This window comes from Acanthochromis polyacanthus, chromosome 1, assembly GCF_021347895.1.
Source record: "Acanthochromis polyacanthus isolate Apoly-LR-REF ecotype Palm Island chromosome 1, KAUST_Apoly_ChrSc, whole genome shotgun sequence".
NCBI classification, from domain to species: Eukaryota; Metazoa; Chordata; class Actinopteri; family Pomacentridae; genus Acanthochromis; species Acanthochromis polyacanthus.
Window position 1 is genome coordinate 29,174,480 of NC_067113.1, and position 24,112 is coordinate 29,198,591.

Below are 24,112 nucleotides of genomic sequence, written 5' to 3' on the forward strand. Positions count from 1 at the left end.
CTACGTTTGAATTTACATTTTCTGGACACTTTAAGGACTTTTCATCCATATTGGCTTAAAGACTGAGATTCAGAGTTCATTACTGACGTAGAGACTACAACTGGAAGATCATATGTGATTAAAATGCAGTGATGACGATCGTTTAATAGCCAAACAGAACACTAAAAGACGCCTTGTCTTCATTTGGGAATCTTTTTGTACTTGAGTAAAATTAAAAAATGCAGGACGTTTACTTGTAAAGATGTATTTTTGTTTTTAGATTCTTTTAGGCAGGGGGAAAGATAGGAGAGATTGATTATTCCAGGTAACAGAAGTCCACAAATCAAATACGACACTAGTGTTCATTATTTATAACATCGAAAAATGTGATTTGTCAAATCTGAAAATGATGCTTCTGAATTTAATGTTTTGCCCAATCTACAGTTCAAAATCCCCAAATATTAGTTTTACAGGCATGTTAAACGGATGGATGGATGGATCAATGGCTTCACTGCTCGGCTGTTTCTAAAGGAAGAAGGTAAAAGTAAATTCAATCTTTGAATTTGATGTAGTGAACTTGTTTTGTATATTTACCAGTTACAGAGCAGCATAATCGTTTTTCTGAAGTCATTATTATGGCATCCTGACATACTTAATTGTAAAATTCTCTCTCTTTTTGCTCTGTCTTTGGTCTCCACCCACTACTGAGGGCAATATCCGACTCCTGAGCTGCTAAATGCTTCACTATGTTCAAAATGAAACTGTTTGTTTGCTGTTTGGTGCTAAGCAGGAGCTGTAAGGTGGATTTAAGAACTTTTTGATACCTGAAAATGAGGCATTCTCTTGAACTCTCTTGAATGCCGTCAATTTTGGCAGAAACATTCACTTTGACTCAACAATGAACGAATCAAAGCTCACTGAATTCAAAGGCTAATCTCAGTTTTCCTCCAATTTCTAATGAGATAATCAATGAAGTGATACATTTTTATATTTAAAAGGTCGACTTCGGTGTTCTTCAAAAACACTTTCCTTGTTATTATTGAACGCCACAACAAAGACGTAAACTGCAAATTGACTGGTTGAGGCAAAGCGGTTATTATAGTTTCGCCCAGAAATGAAAATAACCACATCTACTCAACGTTAACTGCAGCCACATATTTGGTCACCACTGAAATCAGAGTTCAGAGCAGCTTGTGTTCCTAAGAAAAGTTTGGATTCTGACTCGTCATGAGGTGAGCGAACCACAAACGTCTGAGTATTTTCAGCAGACAATCACACAATCTCCTCAGCTTCCCGACAGCGTAATGACTGTCCACGAAGCGCATGATGTCACTGCTTTCTGATGAATCTGGCGTCATGTCTCCGCTTGAACGAAGGGCATCTCCTGCCAGACGAACCGGGGGGGCAAAACCAAGACTACAGAGCGCCACGCACGGCATGGCGGCCTCCTGAAGCCGGCTGCGAGGTGGTAGTCTGAGTTCAGGCAGGCACGTAGTCGAAGGGTTATCGACTTGTTTGCACGGCTGCCTTGTCAAAATAATTTCCTGCACTTCTTAGAGCGTCTGTGTAGCCGCGACTTATCTACAGGAAGTAGACACCCTTCATTTAACCCCATGCCTCCCCTGGGAGCAGTATTCAAATGCGGATATTGTATGCTGCGAGTTGTTTACTTTCTGAGCGGAGCGTGCCTGCTGAGCTGCATGTGGCTTAATGATTAATTACAGAGAGTCGGCTATTTTACCAGCTAACCGTACAGTTTAACAGCTGTGGCATCCATCACAAGTACAGCAAGAGTTAAAAGAATGAAGTCATGCTCGCCACAAAGGACTCAAGTGTCCTTGGCTGGTCACATTACAAGAGAATGGCACTTGTTGGAGAACTTTTTATCAGTATTTGTTCAGGCCACGATAGCTGGCTGAGTGTGTTCGCCTTCCCTCCCTCATAGGTCACATTCGCTACTGGGAGGAGGCCAGTTCAACCGCAGCCTTTGAGGACTTCCACTGGAGCAGGCAGGGGTTTAATCAGATGTACTATATTGGTCTGGGAGGGGACGCTGGAGCTTTTTCAGCTTCTTGAAGGCCCTGAAAGCCTGTCTTCTCCATTGCAGTGTTGCGATTCTTCACTTTTATCTGACAAAATTGAAGGAGAATTATGGTTTTGACTTGAGAAATGTTGGGGTTTTTTTGCATTTTACCATACTTTTTTCCAACTGCATCAATCAGGATTCAGCAATTTAAATGTGAAGGCAGGTGTTTTTCTGCTTCTGTTGCCAAATTAAATCTGATTAAACCACATTAACATAGAGCTGAAGAAGTTTTTAAGTGTTAAAGTCCCCTAAATACTTTACCAAATGTACATATTCATTTATTATAATATATATTTTAATATGTAATGACAAGCTCCCAGTTGAAATGTAATGCACCAGGTATGTTGTGCTTGCAGTGGCTAATGTAGCTCATCTGGAGCAAAAGAGACTTCATGGCTTTTTAAAATCGACATAGATTGCTTTTAAAGACCTGTGAACAGACAGAGATTTGTAAAACACGTGGAGTCCAACTTTAAAGTTCAACGGTGCTCAAAGATGTGTTTTTCACAAATTCTTTATTCGCAAGTCTCATTCCTTGATGGCCATCTTGGTAGCGGTTATTTTAAGCTAACAGCCTGGCTGGATACCAATTTAAATAATAAGGTATAATATTAAAATATGAGCACTGTAGTTATATTGCAGTTACTAATCCTGATATTACTCCTATATTTGAAAGTGAAATAGTTTTCTAGGAGTTTTATTGAGAGCTGGTACCATTCAGTGGACAGAATGTTCTGGAACATGCTAGCCTGTGGTAAAAGAGGCGAAAATGCCTCCAAGTAGCTTAAAAGTTGTTCACTTCATCATATTTTTAGGTGGTTTGCAAATTCAGGAATGTCTTGGATTATCTTCAGACTATGTCAACTTTTGTAGCTTCATTGTGAGGTAGAAATTTGAAGTGTTGTGTCCAATCAAAGTCCTTATGGCTAAGCCTCACCACTTGGCAGCCATCTTGTTAGCTACTTCATGCAGCTAATTCAGGCTAACAAGACCAGGTCACTATTTAAATGAATGGGGAAAGAGCCATAACTGCAAGTTCAGTGTTCACCAGGACATTAAAAACTGTAGTTGAATCTGACAATAATAATCTTGTAAAAATAAAGGTGATTTTGACCCAAAATAAGGTTTAAAAAGCAGTTGGAAACCAGACTATTGATTTTGGAGGGGAGTTTTTGCGATGTGCCATATAATCAACCATAGGTTTCTGTCTCTTTCCTTGACACTTTAAGAGATGCTTTTATTGCTTTTTATTCTTTTTATGTAGATATAATTTACTCTTTGTTAACAAATTTAAGAACAACACATCAGACAAGAACTATGTACAAATTTTGACTATTTTTGTTTTTTTTACAAGATATTCATCATTAATAAAATCAACATCAGACCTAAGATGCATTAATGGTTGACCCAGCTTTCCCAGTTTATGTTTGACAAAGGCTGTTATCTCCATTTTATGAATGTCCATTGTAATGTCCGTCCACTTGTTCAGTGTCGGGCTCTCTGGTATTGAGGTATACAACCATAAAATAGAGTCTAGCATAGATATTCATTCAGAGAGAGTCTTTCCCTATACAAAGTCTCTGGTCTTGGTCAACGTTACTTCTATTGGAAGTTTGGTATTGAGTAGGATGATCATTTTTTGTCTCTAAAGTCTTTTATTACCCACCTACCTCCAGTTTGGGAGGCAGGTGGCTAACATTACACCCTCAGAAGTCATTATGCAACATATGTAATGATCATTTCCCATAGTTGTTTGAGTTGTTTTGTGTAAGTTTTTGCATCAATTTTTTTGTCGGTTTGCACAGTTATGTAGGTGTTTTGTATTTTAAGTTATTTCATATAGCTGTGCAACAATTTTAAAGTCATTTTGTGGTCAATTTTACATACTTTTGCTGTCATTTCGCAAGTCTTGAGGTAATTTTGCATCTTTTAGCGGTTTTTAGTATCTCTTTGAGACAATTTTGCAGTTTTTTTTTAAAGTTATTTTATTTCTGTTTGTAGCTATCTGATGCATCTTTGCAGTCAGATAAGTGAATTAATGTCTTCTTTTAGCCACCTACCTCCAGTTTTAAACCCTCAGAACACAGAAAACATGCTGCAGCCGTTTTGCATCATTGTTTTACTGGTTTTATGGTTGTTTTTGCATCATTAAATGTTCAGTTTGTGTTGTTAAATAGTTGTCTGGTATTGGTAATTGTTTCATACATGTGTGGTCATTTTTACATCATTTTTGTGTTTTTTTCCCGCATCCCTTTGTAGTAAGTTTTCATTTTTGTTTTAGTTGTTTTGTATCCATTTTATGATGTCTTATGCATCTTTGCAGTCATCTTTAGTCTAAGAGATGTTGACCCAGTTTTCCCAGTTTATGATTGACAAAGGCTGTTATCTCCATTTTATGAATGTCCATTGTAATGTCTGTCCACTTGCTCAGTGTCAGGCTCTCTTCTATTGAGATATACGACCATAAAATAGAATCCCTAGCATAGATTTTGATTCAGAGAGTCTTTCCCTTATATCGTCTCTGGTTTTGGTTAGTGGAAGTTTGGTAATAAGTAGAATGATGTAAGTTTAGAATTTGGCGCTTAAAGACTGAAGTTCAGTGGTCATCCAACCTTTCTCATCAAGCTTGGGCTAACTTTTTCTGTCTGATTCTCCATTAATCACTTTAAATGTTTGTTTTTGTGTCCGACCAAATGGAAACACAGAAATCAGCTGCCAGAATGTCCATGTTGATATCAGCATTAAGGATCTCCAGTGGGGGAACATTTGACCTAGGTTGTTGCTAGAGGTACGGACCGTACCCGTAGCCTGTGGACTTCGGATACGGCACTTGCCATTTGCCAATCAGATACGCGAGATCTGGTCACGTGACTCCCGGTAGACGCTAGCGGTACGGACCCGTAGCATCGGTACTACAGGTACGGACCCTAAACCAGACCCTAACACTAACCCTAACCTTAAACTTTGCTTACCTTTCAACAGTTTGCAGTGGTTAGCAGCTTCTTGACTCGCGAGACTCGCGTACGGGTCCATATCTGTCTGGCAAATGGAAAGTGCCGTATCTGTAGCCCACAGGCTACGGGTACGGGTCCGTACCTCTAGCAACAACCTTTGCTAATCATGCTTCATATTCATCCATTCATGCTGGTTGGTTTGTACGTCTGAGGCTGAGGATAGTTTTCCGTTTGCATCAGAGGTAGATAAAGATCTACATATTTTCAGGGTCTTTAGCTCCGATCTCCCACCCACTGCTGTGCTAAACTCTCCTCCTGGACTGATGTTTCTTTATCCCGTTTTGTCCCTTTTGATCCCAGATGGTGTTTTGGCTCTAGATGTTTGACCATAAACCCAAACACATGTACAACTCAGTGGGATTACGGTGCTGCTGCTGCTGCTGCTGCTGCTGCTTTAGGATCCCATACATGGCTCAGCTTTAACAGCAAGGATAGCTATTTAAGAATTCCCCTCCCGACATGACTGGAATACTTTGGGAAGCTGCCAGAGACCAGACAGAGCCAAAAGCACCGTCTCTTCACATGACCCTCGGAAAGCTTCTCCGCACCGCCGACTCCTCGCCAGATATTCTGGGACTCTGCTGAATGCTATTGTGCTGACGTCAAGTAGCCGCACAGAAATTCCCCCGCCTGCCCAGACCGGCTCGGAGCGTGCCACCAGAATAATTATGCACATCTGAGTGGTTCGTTAGAATGAGTTAATTGATGCGTTTAATAAGCCATCATTTGGAGCACTGAGGGGATGAGCCTCTTTTGTCAGCCGGCCAATTAGAGCTCCTGTTGCTGCTCTGTTGGCTTTTATTATATCAGCTGTGTGGTCTGCTGGCAGCGAGGCTCTCAGGATGGTCAGTCCACCAGCTCACTGCACACTCATACATCCCAACAATTATTAGATATTCTCTGCAAAAGAAACTTTGAAATTTTATGAGTTTATTTTTCTGCTATTTTACGAAGTTCACCTGTCCTGTTAATGATTAATAAAATAAGAGAAAAAATGTATTTACACATTTAGATGGTAAAAAATCCAAGTACAAACTGTGAGCATTGTCCACACCAACAATGCATATTTTCACAAATAGGATTTTTTTTTCACGATGCTTTTCACTATTGTTGCTGTCTTAAAAGGGAAAATATAGATATTATTTTAGATATATTTGCCATTATTTGAAAAAAAAACTACATTTATATTAAGTTGTGAAAATTTACAATAATTTTTTAAACTAGTATTTTACAGATTTTTCCTGTTTCATTGAGTTATAGATAATAATTAATAAAATAACAGAAAAAAGAATTTACATACTTAGTTAAAAATATGGATGAAAACTGTAAATAAAGGCCACAACAACAATTTATAATTTTCACAATTAGGAAGTTGTTCTTTTACAATGTTTTTCATGATATTTACTATATTAAAATTTGCAAAAAATATTATAATTTTAGATATATTTGCCCGCATTTGAATAAACAATCAAACATGTATATTAAGGAGTGAAAAATTGCAAATAATTATTTTAACTTGTATTTTAAAAATTTTCCCTGTTTTGTTAAATTATAGATAACTGATCAAATAACAAAAAAAGAGTACTAATTTACATATTTAGATGGTTAAAAAAATACTGGCAAAAACTGTAAATAATTTGCACACCTACAATATTTATTTTTACAAACAGGAGTTTATTCTTTACAATGTTTTTCACAATATTTACTGTATCAAAATTGACAAAAAAGTATTATTTTATATATATTTGCTGTTGTTTTTTGAAAAAAGCATATATATTAAATAATTGTTTCAGTAGTATTTTACAGATTTTCCCTGTTTAGCTAAATTACAAATTCTAACTAGTAAAATTGGAGAAAAAAAGTATTAATTTACATGTTAAAAAACAGGTCAAAACTGTATCAAATATGTACAAAAAATCTTTTTTTTTTTTTACAAATGTGAATTTATAATGAATAAATTTAGATGTTGACTTTTTAAAGGTAAAACTGTAAATAGTGTTCATGTAAAAACTCTATTAATTGTAACACACTTCTGTAATATATCTTTCTGTAAATTTACACTATTTTTGCTGTATTTAAATCATCCGAAATGTAGTTTTTCTTTCAGACATTCCACCATTTTAACATACTTTCTCTTACATCTTTGAAGCCAGATTTTCTGCATTTTTTCAGGAAGTTTTTGTTTTACAGTGTGGATCGCTTTCACACTTAAAACATTAAATCAACAAAGTCCACAGTATTCTGAGCAAACATGTAAGTTCAGCATGCAAATGATCTTCTTTTCTGACTTGGGGGGGAAAAAAAGTTTTAAATCTTAATGTTATGTTTAGATAAAGGTTAACCGTGCAGAAACATTTCTGAGTTGTTCAGCTAGTGACAAATTAACCAGCAGTGAGTTCATCCTTTAAAGGACCAGATAGTGACAAATATACAGTCGCTACTTTGGGCAGCGACTGTAAAACGTTACCTCATATTGCAGCTTTATTCAAATGACTCGATGCCACAGAAGATGAGAAACACCAGAACAGACTGATGGTTTGCTGGATGTTACCCTTTGGTCTGTGGTTTTTTTCACATCTCTCTGTGGTCAGTTTTCATTTTTGTTTTCGCTGCTTTGAATCTACGTTTAGTTAAATCGTTGGGTCATTATGCATGTTTTTTCATTTGTTTTATACCTTTTAATAGTCATGAATAATCATTTTTTGTCTCTAAAGTGAATGAATGTATTTTATTAGCCACCTGCCTCCAGTTTGGGAGGCACAATTTCTGTTACACTTGTTAAATCTCAAGTTTTTGCTGAGATTATTATCATCTCTCTCAAACGTTGCGCCCTGAGAAACCATTTTACAACATATCTAATGATCATGTGGTAGTTTTTGCATCAACTTATGGTTGGTTTGCACAGTTCTTTAAGTGTTTTGCATTTGAGGTTATTTCATATATCTGTGCAGTCATTTTTAAGTCATTTTTATACAGTTTTGCAGACTTTTGTTGTCATTTTGCAAGTCTTGAGGTCGTTTTGCATCCTTTAATGGTTTTTAATATCTCTTCGAGACAATTTTGCACTGTTTTTTTAGTTGTTTTATAACTGTTTTTAGCTGTTTAGCTGTCTGATGCACCTTTACAGTCACTTTTAGTCTTTAAAGTTGCCTGCATCCTGTTAGGAAGGCAGGATTTCTGTCACACGTGTAGCTGATATTATGGTCATCTTTTTCAAACTTTACACCCTCAGAACACATTGTACACCACACAAACTGAACCATCATCCATCTTTAAGTCCATTATGCATGATTTATGTGGTGAAATACCTGAAACGAGTAGGATTCTCTTCCATCTCTGCTACATTTTGTGATTAGCAGCTAATTAGCAGCTAATTTGTCACGTCAGCATGTTAGTTCTGTCACTGTAAGTAAGCTAGCGGCTCTGAGTCCTTACAGCGCCAGCAGCACAGTTGTCGACTCTTTATTCTTATTTAGATTTAAGCTCATTAAACCATTATTTGAACACTCATGAAAGAGAGTTATTAATTAGCACAGCTAATGAACACTGTACAAACTTCTAGCCAACTCTTTCCTGAATAAATGCAACTTTAATGAATCGCTTTGTTTTTCAAATGGTTGCAGGCTAATTAACTAATGGAAGTGTGTGTAATTATCTCAGCGGCTCCTTCCAAACTCTGCAGCTAACAAGCTACAGTCAGCTTCTTTTAGCTTTCTGCTCTGTGTGAACAAATGACCACAAAAGGATGCAAAAACGACCATAAAACCTCACAACCACAACCACAAAGAGAAGCAAATAAAACTACAGACACGTGCAAAAATGACAGCAAAGATATAGAAAACAATTACAGATAGTTATGCGATTGGTCAACTAAATGAGCCGGCAAAATGACAATAAAATGATGCAGAAGTGGCCACAATGACCAAAAATATGACCACAGAATGACTGCAAAGACAAATGAAATACCTACAGGGACGAAAAAACAAAGCATTACCTCAAAATGTTAGAAAAATTGTTACAAAATTGATCGCAAGAGATTCGAAATGACAACAGTGAGGTGCAAAATGATCACAAAGATATAAAACAATTACAGGCACAAAACAAAACTAAAGCAAAAAAGATGAAATTACGGAAAATCCACCCTCAAAATCCTACAAAATGACCATAAAGAGAAGCTAAAAATACACACAGACATGCAAAATGAGCACGAAGACAAATGAAACCAGTATGTGTACAAAACAAGTAAAACAACAACGCAAAATGTGCAGAAATCAAAACAAGGAGACTCAAAATGACAGGTGAAGTGAGAAGTGCAATGTCGATGCAAAATAACCACAAAAGCCACAGAAAACAACTGCAGGCACAAACAACTAAAAGAACAAAATATCTTCAATTTAATGCAAAAATGACCACAGGGTGATTTAACATGACAGCAATGAGGTGCAAAATGAGCACAAATGCATGCTAAAAAAACAACAAAAAACTAAAGGGATGTAGAATCATAAACTAAACGTGCAAAATTACCATAAAATCACATATAACCTGCCACAAAATGATGCAAAATAACCACAAGACATCTCAAACAAGTCTGTGTATAAAACAAGTAAAACAACTACACAAAATGCTTTAAAAGTTGTGCAGAAATCATCACAGGGAGACTCAGAATGACAACCAGGAGGTGCAGTACAGATGCAAAATAACCACAAAGACACAGGAAACAACTGAACAACAGAGCAACACAACCACGATCAGACGACTCTGTGCTCTGGCTGCTGTAGCTGCAGAGGAGCTTCAGGCTGCTGCCTTCAGGGACCGCTCGGTGTGTCGGTGCGCTGGCAGTCCGTCTGTCCGTGACATCACTTTCCCAAACACTCCTGGCTGGAAGTTTGTCCATATAAGGAAGAGCTGCTGTCAGGGCTTCCCCAGCTTTCCTGCTCCGTGTGACAGCGAGCCCAGAGTCGGTTCTCCTTACAAGGCCGACAGACCTGGACGTCCGCTCACATGTTTACACTGACTCACCTTTCTGCTCAGCACCTTCTGGAGCAGAGACGGATCAGAGCGCTGGAGGCCGCAGGGCTCAGACCAGGAGAAGGCCCCCGAGCACCTGGAGACACAAGAGTCATGAAGCTGTTCAGTGTCTCTCTGTGGTTGTTTCTGGTTCTTTTAGTGGTCAGTTTGAACCTTATATATGTTTTTTTTTCATCTCTTTGTGGTAATTTTGCATCCCTTTGAATTCATTTTTAAGCTCCCTGTGGTCATTTTTGCATCATACATTAATGTTCAAACAATTTCATGTTCACACTTTCATTCATGTGCTAACATAACTGCACAAGGGTTTTCTAATCATCAATGAGCCTTTCAGCACCATTAGCTAACACAATGTAGCATTAGAACACAGGAGTGATGGTTGCTGGAAATGTTCCTCTGTACCCCTATGGAGATATTCCATTAAAAATGTCCAGCTACAACAGTCATTTATCACATTAACAATGTCTTGACTGGATTTCTGATTAATTTAATGTTATCTTCATAAAAAAAACTGCTCTTCTTTCAAAAATAGACCTTTCTAAGTGACCCCAAACTTTTAAGCGGTAGTGTATGTATTTTGTTTTTGTTGTTTTGTTCTACTTGTTTTGTGTGTCTTTGCTTTCATTTTGCATCTCTGTGTTTTTTTAAACATCTGTTTTTGGTGGAATTCATTATTGGTGTTTTACTTGTTTGTTTTTTAGCTACACTTGTTACTCTGCCACGGAACGCGGTGGAGTTATGTGATGGCTGGCATACATCTGTCTGTTTGAACATTATTTTGCGCCTGTTTGTTGTCATTTTCTGTGTTCTTGTTGTTTTTTTGTGGTAATTTTGTCATCATTTTTGCTTCATCATTTAGTTTTGTATCTGTCGTCTTTGTGGTCATTTTGCATCCCTTAGAACTTATTTTGCATTTTATTTTTCTTTGTTGTCATATTGAATCTCTTTGTGGTCGTTTTTGTAACATTTTGTGTTTATTTTGCTTTTAGTTTCTTTGTATGTGTTGCTGCTTAATTTTTTTTATGGTCATTTCAGATCTCTATGTAGTTTTTGAACAAATCAGTGAGCTCAGTTTTCCTTTATTTTTGCAGTGGTTTTCTCTTATTTTTTGATGCTTCTGCATTGATTTGAGTTGTTTTGTGTCTTTTGTTGTTTTATTATATTTTTTTGGTAATTTTTATGCAATTTGATGATTGTTTTTGCATCAATTTGTGACAATTTTGCATAATTTTATTGTCATTTTGTGTTGTATTTCTGTGGTCATTTTGCATCTCTGTGTAGTTTTTTAGCATCTCGCTGTGATCATTTTTTAATCATTTTAACATCACTCTGTTATCATTTTGCTTTACCATTTAGTTGTTTTCTGCCTTTAATTAATTTTTTTAACATCTTTGGTGCCATTTTTGCATCTGTATGTAGTTTTGTTCTCTTCCCCTTGTGATCATTGTTCAACGTTTTCTGATCATTTTTCATTTTTGTTTCAGTTCTTCTGTGACTGTAGCTGCTTTGTAAGTCCTTGTGGCTTTTAATGCATCTTTCTAATCATTTTGCATTATTTTTTCAGTTGTTTTACATCTGTTTGTAGCTGTATTGCTGTCTTTGCAGTCATTTTCCGTCTCTGAGGGCATGTTTTATCTCTTTTGATCTCATTTATGCATCACTTGGAGCAGCAGCTGAACCAGGCCCTTCACCATCACTGATTCATCCTTTCTGACTGAAGTGTTCAGTTTTTACACACCAGGGCAGAGATTTGCTTCAAACAATGACCTGAATGTAGAAATATGTCCCCCTCCAGGCAAACCTCCACAAGGAAGTTATTTGCTACTAATCCTACTATTTGTTGAATTACAATTAGCTGCTTGAAACCTGATCCTCCAACATTTGCGTCCAAGAAGTCGTGCATGGAGCGAATCACTTTGATTTTTATTTTCTGTCCCGCTCTTTGAAGACATTCCATGCATCCATTCATTGTCTTTCTTTTACGTGCCTCTCCTCTGCTAGTTTTTCTTTGTTTCCATGCACTACTTGCTGCGTTTGGTTCCAACGATGGATATTTTACCGTCTGTTAAAATGGAAAAATGCTTTAACCTTTTGTGCTTCAATCTGATAATGATGGTTCCTCTGAGAGTTCAGGGCATTCACAGACGCCTGATATCATCTCTAAAAAAGGAGAAAGTCAGTCAGGTATTATTCTGACTTATTTCAAGGTAATGCAGGTTTATGTTTCCACCTCAGCACATTTTAGAGGGTTTAACTTCACCCCAATAAAACACGGTTATAATGTGCAATACGCAGGTGATAGCTTCTACATAAATACTCACATAACTTTGAAGTATATTTTCCTGATAATACTTAGATTACATGTGACGAAGTAAAAGTTTATCAGCAAAATGTGCAGTTCTGAATGCAGGACTTATACCCGGAACTAAATATTCTTACATTGTGGTGTTGGTACTTTATTATATTTACTCCAGTAAATTAACTATGCAGCTTTCTGAAGTACTTTTACTCACATTTTTTGCTACTTTACCGTTTGAATGCTTCATTTTTACTCTTTGTACATCTGTTTCACAGCTGTGAATGTCATATTAGATGCTTTGCGGATGCCAATCAGAAGGTCACCCTCAGAAAATATGATGCATTTTATTAGACTGAATGACCCAGCATGAGTTTATGATTAAAGATTTGATTATTTTTGGCATAGAGGTTGACATTGTGGCACAAATTTCCAAAACAGATGTCCTGCAATTCTCCAGAGGCGAGCATTTGTTTTAAAAAAAGTGTATGCTACTTGATCTTTCTCTTTAAAACACCCTAAACCTGTTCTGTTCGATTCAAGTCGGGCTGCATATTTGGCCACAGCACAGTTTTCCACTTTTTTCTACTTTTGAAACTCTCATGTGATTGTGCGGTTTGTTGTCTTGTTGGAATATTAGTTTATTGTTGGGTTTCTGCAGACTGGGAATCGTGTTGTCAGACTGTATTTCAGATAAATATCCACAAACATTTGTGGTTCCATCTATAAATGTAACTTTAAACACTCATCCAGCCTCATACACATATTTAATTTTAATGTATTTACGCCATTACAATATTATCTTTAATTTAATTTTATAAAGGAATATACTCAGATATATTGTACTTATACATTTGAATAATTTGCTTTCCACTACAATTTATTTTTTTATTGCTGTCTTGCAGTTAAAAGTACATTTAATTATGTTTGATTTTAATTTATTCATATAAGTACAAAATAATATCTAATCTAACTTTATAAAGAATACATGTACTCATTTATATTTTACTTAAAAACTTGAGTAAAATTACTTTCCACTACTGTTTTTTACTAAAGTTTTTAATCGACAATAATGTATCTTTTTTATGTCTTGTTAGAAAATGTAATGGAGTGAAAAGTACATTTAATTATATTTAATTTTAATGTATTTGTGTATGTTCAATATTATATTTTATGTAATTTTATAGAGAAGGCATATACTCACATAAATTATACTTTCCACTGCTGCTTTTTACTAAATAATTAATACAGAACATCATTTATTCATATTTTGTCTTTAAAAGTAGATTTTAAACATGTTCAAGTGCTGCTAAAATCTCTAAAAACTAACAAAACTACTTTGCGTGACTTTTCAACTAAAATTTCTTACAAAGTAACGCGTTACTCGTGTTTTACTCTAATTACAGTCTGACAGTCAGATGTTCGGATCAACCTACGCAGTCAACCTTGGATATAAAGCCTCGCTAGTGACAGCCGCAACAGCCAATCAGCTTCCAGGAGGCGGGCCGCGTGCCCCGGACACGTCCAATCAGATCGCTCGGTCGACTATCGATTCAATTTGTCTGAAGCAAAGTTTTTGCGTCTGTCGCTCCTCCGCTTTGCTGGACCTGCCTACTGCCTGCCGCCTGCCTGGGAGCAAAAAAAGCGAGCAGATAGAGGAAGAAAAAGAGGCAGAGTTGGAGGAGGGAGAAAGAAAGAGAGAGAGAGAGGAGGAAGCCAGCCGGGGGTGGACCGTTAATTTCATCCACACACCGTCTTTTGAATGCGCGGAGGAGCTGAGCTGCTGTGAAAACATCACCTCGCCGAGGACCGGGGGAGAGACGAGCAGAGCAGAGACACGCAGCCTCACACGTACATGTATAATATGGATCAGTATGATGGAGAGAATGACTACATGCAGCAGGAGGACGACTGGGACCGGGATCTGCTCCTGGATCCTGCATGGGAGAAGCAGCAGAGAAAGGTGAGACTCGACTTCCTAATAGCTCCGGTGCGGAAGTGTTGGACCCGGGAGGAGGATGGGGGATCGTTTCTGGGCTGATTTTGTCTTCCAGCACTTTGCCATCACAGAAATAAACAAAAAACGACAACCCGCAGGCAGCTTTAATTATCGCCCTCATTATCGCTTTGTTAATCACCTGTGCGCCAGACGCTGCGCCAAAAAACTTTCCAAGGCTATCCCAGCGCGGCATAAATGAAATATCCCGTACCAGGCCCACCCGAGGGAGACAGTAGGAGTAGGAGCAGCAGAAGGGGGAGGTAAAACAATTAGAAAAGAAGCGCACAGGACAGGCCACCTTTACCAGCGCAACAGATGTCAGCCATGCGCTTGACTGCATATGCCGTGTGCGCCTGGCCCCTCCTGTCATCTGGCTTATGATGCGACGTGGATTAGGCCATGCTTAACAACCTGGGGGATGGAGTTGGTGTGTGTTTGTGACATGACAAGGGGGGGTTAACCCACCGTTGGTCACTTTGCGTGGCCTTAAATTAGCGATTTTGGCCATTTTACGCGCGCATTTTACGCGTTTTTTTCCATCGCCACGTTGACCTTTTGAAGCAAATTAGGACTTTTAGTGCATTTAGATAGCTCTACACTGCACTGTAATACCAATCTAGGATTTTATTGCACATATTTTAATTTCTGAGCTTTATTTAACCTCTTGGATCTGTTTTGTAAACGTTATATTTGCGTAAAAGCTCGTTAAATACATCGCGATCCTCTCCGCGCCGCTGCTCCTTTTTCCACTCTGAGTATGAATGGTTTCGAGAAGGGGTGCTACTTTTCTTCTCCTTCTCCTCCTGCTCCCCATACTTTTCCTCCGCTTTTGAAAAAAAAAGGGGGGAAGAAAAACGCTGTGGAATCTGAGTAAGCGCTGCGGTTTGGGCTGGGCTTGCATGGGAGCAAGCGTGCCCAAAAATGGTAATAATCGGCCCCTCTCGCTGCCGTTGGAAAAACTTTCCCCCAAAGTTTCTTCTCTCTCTCGCAACTGCCGAAGCTCTCGGCTTTCTAGTTTCCTGGATTATGTCATCGGCAGGCTGCTACCGGTCGAAAGCAAATAAAAGGGAAATAAAGGGGGAAGGTATGCGGCAGGGCTTAGGTCAGGTGTGAACAGCAGACTCAGAGGAGCTCATCACTGCTGCTGCTGCTTCTTTACTTCCTTATTAGAGTAAAACTTCTTTTTGACAATATATGGAGGTTTACATTGTTATATCTGGCATTCTAGGTCAGATATGTGCCAAAACTGACATTACAATATATGACATTTCTGCAAAAAATGAAAAAACTGCAGGAATGTTCACCAATTTTCACTCAAATAAGTATATTTTGAAATAATTGCACATCCTATAATGACCAGAGTGATTTTATAGGGCAGTATCTGTATAGAAATTAAAAAAATAATTGATACAAAAGCTTTGAAAGGCAGTTTGTAGCCCTTCTTATATGGTGTAAAACTGACAAAAGCAGCTTTTTTTCTTTGCATTACATTCAGAGCTGTCCCTGAACTCCTCATCCACAGCTTTATGGTGCTGATTTAAATGGTCAAACAAATTAGCTGCCGCACACTGAGCTCTTGTTTTCGGTCAACTTCATCCTCTTGTGCGTCTTTTGGCAACTAAATCTTCCTTTTTTGGTGTTTGTCACTCAATTTGTTGTGCACATGTGGACCCTGCATGTCAACAAATTCAATGTTTTGTGGGTAAAGTTAACAAAACTCAGAGTAAATTGGAGTTGTGCAAGTTTTCTTTCTGTGTCAAGCAGCAGAGAAAGTCGTAGCCCGAGGTCAGTTTGCTTCACTCCACGGTGTCGATGTTGAAACCATAAATTCTGCAGCTCGTGTCCTAAACGAGTCATGATTGGTGGCGAAATGCTTTCCTGTGATGACCTGCACATCTCTGCGCCTGCATGACCCTCATAGATCTAATCATCGCTCTCGGAGCAGGAATGTTTTATTCATCCAGTCCTCTCCCTCCACGGAGAGCCGTGATAAGTGGTGATGTCGAGATCTGACCAGACACATTCACAATTACAGGCTGAGGAGGATGATGGCGAGGCCCTCCGGCGGGCTTCACCTCCACCCTCAGCCCCGAGCTCAGCGACACGTTCATCCATATGCATGCCCACAAAGAATCAAACTCCTTCCCGGCTCCGGCTGTGAGCTCTGCTGCTGATGAACGGATGACCTGGAAGCCTTTCATGTCCGCTGAGTCGCTCCCCATAGCCAAATCTTTGATTATTCTCTTCTGTTTGCTGTTTAAATGCATCAACAAGCATCCTGGAGCTGCTTCTGTAGCTTCTTCTTAAGATGAAGCAGTGAAAAGTGAGACAGATCTTGGCCTGTCAGATATACGGTGGTGTCTGCGTAAATGTTGTCCGATATACGCCGATATAAACGTTTTCTTTTGCAAGACGTAACAGAAAACAATGCTAGAGGTGAATTTAGAAGCAGTATTGTCTTCTTGTATGTTGAGCAGAGCGACTTTGACACCATTTCTTCCTGTTTGCAGCACATGTAGCAGAGTACATACCGGAGTAAAGCTGTGACTTTGTTATAAATTGTGTTGTGAGATACTTTTCTGGAGAGTTAATGAAGAATGACTGTATTGGTTGGACCCTGATGTCGACTCCAGTTGTTTTGTGTTCGGCAGAGTGGCTTTATTGTGTCTCTTTATTTTCTGCAGCACATGTAGCACAGTACGTACCGGAGTCGGGCTGTGTCTTCATTACAAGCTGCTAACTATGTTGTGAAATACTTTGAAGTCTTAGTAAACAATGACCCCATTAATCCCCCTGTTTATTATAACACTAACATATATGTATAAGCAATATTGACCCATATATCTGAATTCCTTACCTACTAAAATCAATATTGGATCCAAAATTCCAGTATCAGTTCAACCCTATTGTCAAGTAATCTGCCAGTTATTGTTTTAATTATGATAAAAAAGCTTTACTTTACAAGAGGTAACAGAAAAGGATGCATAGGGCCATTTAGAAACAGTGTTGTCACATAATTTGTTCAGCAGAGCAGCTTCGATGCCCTTGTTTACTGTCTGCAGCACATGTAGCAGAGTACGTACCGGAGTAAAACTGGTCTTCAGTATAGGCTGCTAACTACATGGTGAGATACATTACTGGAGAGTTAATAAACAATGAAACTATCATTTCTCTGTTTAAATATAATTCTAAAATGTATATATATAGCCAAATATCTGAATTTCTTACATCCGAAAATCAATATCGGCTCCAGACATACGGTACTGGATGGGCGCTATGCTCAAGTGAACTGTCAGCTGTTGTTTCAATTTGTTGTTTGGGCTGTAAAATGTCAGAAAATAGTAAAGAAATGTGTCAATCAGTGTCTCCTCGAGCCTAAGATTCTAAGATGGCATTCTCAAATGTCTTGTTTTTGTCTATAATGAATTTACTACAAAAAAAAATAAAGAAACCAGGAAATTTTATCACACAAGAAGCTGGAAACTGAGGATTTTAAATTTTCTCCTTCTTAGAAATGACTGTTTTATTGGTTATCAAAATAGGTGTTGATCAATTCTAGAAAGGAAGGAAATTGTAAAAGTTTTTTTTTTTTTTTTTTTACTGTGTTTGCCATCACAGTGCAAGCAGGAACAACAGCTTGTTAACTGCTGCACTTCTCTGCAGCCTGAAGAACATTCATGTTTTTTCTTTTTTTATCAAGAAGTGATAATGAGGCAGCAAACACTTTACAGCCAGAGTAATTCAGTTGGAGACAACATCTGTCAGCGTTTGAAGGTTCTTTAGAGTGTGAAAGGCTTTGAACAGAGCAGAAATTCAGCAAATAAAGAAGAACATATTGCGCAGCTCAGGACTTTTTCGCCAGGCCCCTATTTTGCAATTTGCTTTGACGCACTCAAACCCAGCATGTCAGAGAGCGTTGCAAATATTTGGAGTCCGATGCAAGTCTTAACCTGACCCCCAGGTATAAAGGTAACCTCTTATCTTGGAATCTTAATGTCTTTCCAGGTGTCTCTGCTGCTCAGAGGTTTCTGAAAACCTTCGCATATTTTCACCTTCTTTTCACCTGTGGCGTCTGAACCACCTCCCTCTAATTTTTGGTCAGTTTTTTTTTTCCTTTCAGTTTTTTTTGCGTCGCTGGAAGGTGGAGTTCAGGTGTTAAATTGTCCAGGTTTGTCCTTATAAGGCTACGAGCTGCCTCCCGTTAAAGCTCCCACCTCCTACTTCCCATCTCCCACACCCCCGAACCTCAGCCTTCCCAAACACTCCCAGCCAACACCCACATTCCCCCGCTCCGACTACAAGCCAGGTCACAGATAACGGCGGCTGAGTTCATGCTTTGTTCTCCTTTTATGCCAATAAAACTCTGACGGACACGAACCAAACCCTCCCGCTGACAAAACGAGCTGAGAAAACTGTGAAAGATCTGGTTTGTCTCTCCGTGTAGCTGACTGATATGATTCTGTGGCGGCAGCAGTGTGGTTTTCAGTACGTTTCTAGGAAGCGCGATGCCAGATTTGATTAACCCACAGTGAAGGCAAGCAGCAGCGCTTTAGAGGAACTTGACTTTCTGTGTGACAGATATGTGTGAAATAAGTGATTCAGGCATCAGTTTGACCTATCGGGGCCATGGCTGGGTGTCCTGACCTACATCCATGTGCAGGAGCTGACATTTCACAGCTTCTGTAGGAAATAATACTTAAACTGTGCATGTAAAAACGATGCAAATGCAACAATTAGGTGGCTAATCGATCATTCATTTGGCAAAAAAGTGTTTAGTTTTCATCACTGATTTATTTTCTGTTTGAAAGGCGAGTTAATCTTTAAAAAAACCCAACAAAATTACACTATTTATCAGAGCAAGAAACTGTAAAATAATACATTCTGAGGGCCCTTGAACCACTCATCTGTGATGTCCATTTTAATCAGACAGCAGAGCCAAATCTAAGCAAAAAAAATGGTGCTATTTAAATTAAATCACATTATCCTGCATTTAAAAAATTGCCAAAAATAACCAGTTCGCTCTAATCAGATTCTGTAAAAAGCAAAAAATTCTGAGGTCCTTGACACAACTGTGAAGTCATTCGTGAATCAGCTATGAAGAACCATCACGGGACAAAAATTCACAGAGTTTTCAGTTGAACTGGGTTGACCTGCAGGCAGAGTTTAGACAGCGCAATAAGAAGTAAAACTCGCCATTTTTCCTTATTTTAGATATAATTTGTGGCTTTGTTGCTTTGTTGTACCTCGCAAAAGACATGTTTTGAGTTTTTCTACTTCTTGCCATGGTTATTAAGTTTCCACAGAGGTGCAGAACTTTGTATTGCAGTGAAAAATGAGCCCACAGTGAGTAAAAATGTGACGGGAGCAATAAACTGCTCGGGGTTCAGAGGGTTAAAGCTTATCAGATGTGATGATTTGCTACTATTTTTTGCCATATTTGATAGTAATTTGAATCTTTTGAGTGATTTGAACAACTTCATGTTAGGTTTGGGGAATAACTTTGGCCACATTTCACTTTTTTCTGGACGTTCCGTTAATAAATCAACTAATCGACACTTAAAAAAGCGTCTTTGATTTCGAATTAGCTTCCTGTGTTTAAGAATTTCTAAACTGCATTATCAGACTTGTTTCAGGAAAGTGACTCAACTCGTTAATGATCGTGTGACGTCTCCGTTGTAGTCAGAACAGCAGAAAGAGTTGCGTGTTTTGTTCCACACTGGCAGCTGTTTGCAGGGTTGCATAATAGGATGTGTAATGTCAGCTCTGGCCACCTCACAGAATGCTTCCTGTCATCAAATTCCTCTGTTCCCATCATGCACCTTTCGAAACGCCGCCGCTTTTTTAACAAAAGAAGAAGAATGACAAAGCAGGGAATGTCCCACCTCTGCTCTGTTTTCTGCTGTAATGAAGGCGCCATGTGCTGAAATGCTGCCTCTTCTCGCTACATAAAACATGAGCCGGCTACAGAAAGTGTCGCTTTTTATTTCCCATATTCGGTAAAGCGTTTGGCTTCATCATGTGATGTTTTCCGCTGATCCATGACATCTAATGTCACCCAGAGCTGCGTGTAATCGCTTCATCGAACTCGCATGGAGTTATTATCATGTGACTGCAGGGTATTCTGAGCCGCGAAAATGTAATTTCATGACAGACGCAGTGTTATTTACAGCTGTTAACCTCATAAATCAATAATATTTGTGGAAAAATGGCGAGAAAACGGCAACATGAGACCGAGAGGTAAACGAGTTGGGATCCACAGATGTGAAGATTTGTGCTTCAGAAAGTGAATTTGTGCACACAGACCTGCTAATGTGAATTTAGTTTTTTATAAAAAGGAACAAAAACACACACACAGCTTGCAGTTCAACCAAAAACTCCATGAATTCCAGTCATGTTACCGTTAGCTGCAGTGGAGTCTTTAATTGCCGTTCAGTTGCGACGAGGAATGCACAATTTCTTTATTTTCATTTTATTTTTTTACAAAATCTGTTTGGAGCAAATTTTTAAATTACACGAGTAGAATAAAATTAATTTAACGAAATATTAAGATTTTAAGCCTAGATTTGGGTAATTTTCCTAATGTCACAGCGCGTCACAAACAAATAGTTCAAAGATTGTTTGAAAGCTGAAAATCAGACTATTTTTTTCTGTTTTTGCAGTTTCTGTTTCGAATAAATGGTGCAATTTTGCCAATTTTGTAAATATACATGCCTTTCACATCTGCTGCTGGGTGTTGGTGTTCAGAGGGTTAAAGGACACGCATGAGCGGCATCGATCTTGTCATCCATGTCTTGTGTATTTCATAAAACTGTTGAATTGTTCCTTTGCCGTAATCCCTGGAGTCTCAGCCGCCACCTCTGTCTGATTCAAAGCCACTTCAGGGAAATGCGCAACCTTCTGTCTGTCAGACGGTTCATCTTCAGCCACTTAGTCATCTGTCAGAGCTGCAGCTCCACATCAGACACTAAAGTCGTACAATTGAACATTTCAGTCAAAGAAATCCACCCAGACTCTCTGGTGTTGATGATCCTGCATCCTGCTTAACCCTCCTGTTGTCTTCATTTACAGGCACCAAAAAAATATAGTTTCCTCGTCTGAAATTTTTTTTTAATTCATCAGAAAAATCCCCCAAATTTCTAAAAACTTCCAAAACCTTCAGGAAGAAAATTCCAATAATTCTAATCATTATAATAAAGGTTTCCCTTAAATTTTTATTTTAAAAATGTATAAAAAACAAAAAACAACAATAAATCCCCTAAATTTGGCAAGAAATAGAAATTTTAAAATTCAAAAAAATGTAGAACCAAAATTGTAAATATTAAAAAAAAAACAATAAAATCTTCCAAAAAATCCTAAAAATTTCTGGAGTGATTACATATATATCAGTAAAACTTCTGATATTTTCTTTAAGAACATTCACAAAAATGTTTTGTGAATGTTCTTAAAGAAACATTTTTATTAACTTTTACTTTTTCCACCAAAAATATTCAAAGATTTCCCCAAAATGTTAAAAATGTGGAAATTTTCACTGTTAAAATATATCAAAAGCAAGTTTCCCTTAAAAGTTTTATTTAAAAAAAATTTGGCAAGAAAACATTTTCAAAAAAATTAGTAAAAATATTCTAAAAAAATCCTAAAAATATCTAAAGTGATTACATGTATATCAGTAAAACTTCTAATATTTTCTTTAAGAACATTCACCAAAAAATCAAACAATTTTGGTTGATATTTTTTCTGAATGTTCTTAAAAACATTTTTAACATTTCTTTTTTTCCACCACAAAATGTTGAAAATGTGGACATCAGAAGTTTAACTGTGAAAATCTAGAATTTTTTTCCACATATTTAAACTTTAAAATGGGTCAATTTTGACCCGCAGGATGACAGGAGGGTTAATACAGCCGGACTATAAATCCCGGCAGGATCCTGAGAGGAGCGGCTGGTCCTGGTCTCTGGGCTTCGTCTCGTTTGTGTTGATTGATGAAGTCGCTGCTGACATCCAGGCTGACGGAGCTCAGCAGCTTCCAGTCGCCTCGTCGCTGCAGGGTTCGCGTCCCCGGTTCCTGCTCCCATCAGGAAAATTCAGGAATTTTCCATTTAAGACGCACATTCTCTCCTCCAAAATGTAGCTGGAAATGTACTAGACTTGCAGTGGAATTCAAAAGTTTGAAATGAACCAGATTTTCTCATGATTCTAATGGAAATATCAGAATCCATTTTATTGGCCAAGTATGTGAACAAATGGAAGGAATCTGACTTCTGTGTGCAAGCAGTGCTTAAAGTATTTGCACAAAATAAAACAAGCATGCTGTTAAACAAGAGGAACAAGTTCTGGAAGGAAATGAGTGTTAAACTACCATGTATTACTGCAGATGTGTAGGAAAAAAAGAATGTCCAGTGAACCAGAGTTTCTGTGCAAACCTGACAAAACTGACATAAATCTGAATTTTAGTGCAAAAAGAATTCAAACTTTAAGAGAGCCAGAGTTTTAGAGCTCAAGTTTTAAAATTAAAGTCAACCAGTGTTTCAGTGTAAAAGTTGCTCAGTTGAAGTGAATCGAAATTTTAGTGCAATAAATACAAGAATAACTATAAAAATTCAAAATTAAAGTGAACCAGTGTTAGTGCAGAAATTAAAAAGCAAATCAGAGGTTTAGTATAAAAATTCAAAGTGAACCGTTATAGTATAAAAAAATTAAGTAAAAGTGAACTAGACCTTTAGTATTAAAAATAAATTCAAAGTGAACCCGAGTTTTAGTGCAAAACTACATTGAACCAAATTTAAGTGCAAATATTGTTAAACAGTAAATCCAAAGTCATGAGGTAAGCTGACGGTAGTGCAACGAAACAGAAAACAGCATTTCTGGGAGGAAATATAAACACTTTTTCTTAAAATAGAAACAACTACTGCAAACTTGTTGGATCATTCCTGAGTGATTCTAACCTGTTTGTCTCATTTTGTTTCTTCCACTTGTCTGATTTAGGATTCAAACTTGTGATCTGCCTCCGAAAAATTCAAATTTTCTCCGACTCCTACCTCCTTTCTTCCTCTTTGCTCCTCCTCTAAGCCGGTCCTACAGGTCTGATCGAGCACATTTCATAATTAACCTGAAACGTCTCGTTATCTGCCGTTAATGAGAGCCTTTCATTCAGGGTGAAACCATCTATCTACCTCTGTGGCCCTAAGCTGCTGGCTGATGCATGTTCTGTCAGGAGAGGCTGACCTGTGTCTAATGACTCTTATGTAACCCGACTGTACCTCTCAGGAAGGATTTAGAGCCACTGTGGCTGAAGAACTGATGTCAGTGTTCACCACAGGAGATGTCTGTGTGAGCGCTCACAAAGAGGGACTTTAAAGTTTTTTTATTTACTGCATGGAGTGGTAAAAAAACAGCTTCTTTTCAGAGTGAATTCTATTTTAATGTTGGCATGTTGATAAGTCCAGCACTTTTGGCTACGATTGAAGAGCACTTGGCTGCACTGACACAAAATTAGACATTAATGGTTCCCAGATGATGCATCCTAATGAGCTTTAATGATCCCTTTTGTCATGATGGAGGTTTAAAGTAGAGGTTATGAAACTATTGTGATTCTTTAACTTTTTCTGTAGCGATAGTCTTAACCCTTAAAAAGCAGGGACCGAGTATTCTCGGCTCAACACGTGTGACTTGTTTGTGATCGCTAATCAACATAAAATATGCACACACCCGTA

The 24,112-nt window shown here is 38.1% G+C and overlaps 1 protein-coding gene across 7 annotated transcripts in view; it reads left to right on the forward strand.

Annotated features, from left to right (window-relative positions):
• Window positions 1–13,970: 13,970 nt before the first annotated feature.
• actn1 (actinin, alpha 1) overlaps window positions 13,971–24,112 on the forward strand; it is a 79,917-nt gene continuing 69,775 nt past the window's right edge. For 5 of the 7 annotated variants that reach the window (XM_022197093.2, XM_022197095.2, XM_022197096.2 and 2 more), the window contains exon 1: window positions 13,972–14,366. In XM_022197093.2, coding sequence (XP_022052785.1) covers window positions 14,259–14,366 — 108 coding nt within the window. In that variant the 5' untranslated portion in view covers window positions 13,972–14,258. Of the gene's footprint in view, window positions 14,367–24,112 lie in introns of all 7 variants that reach the window. The other 2 variants (XM_051957288.1, XM_051957286.1) reach the window with 1 other exon arrangement.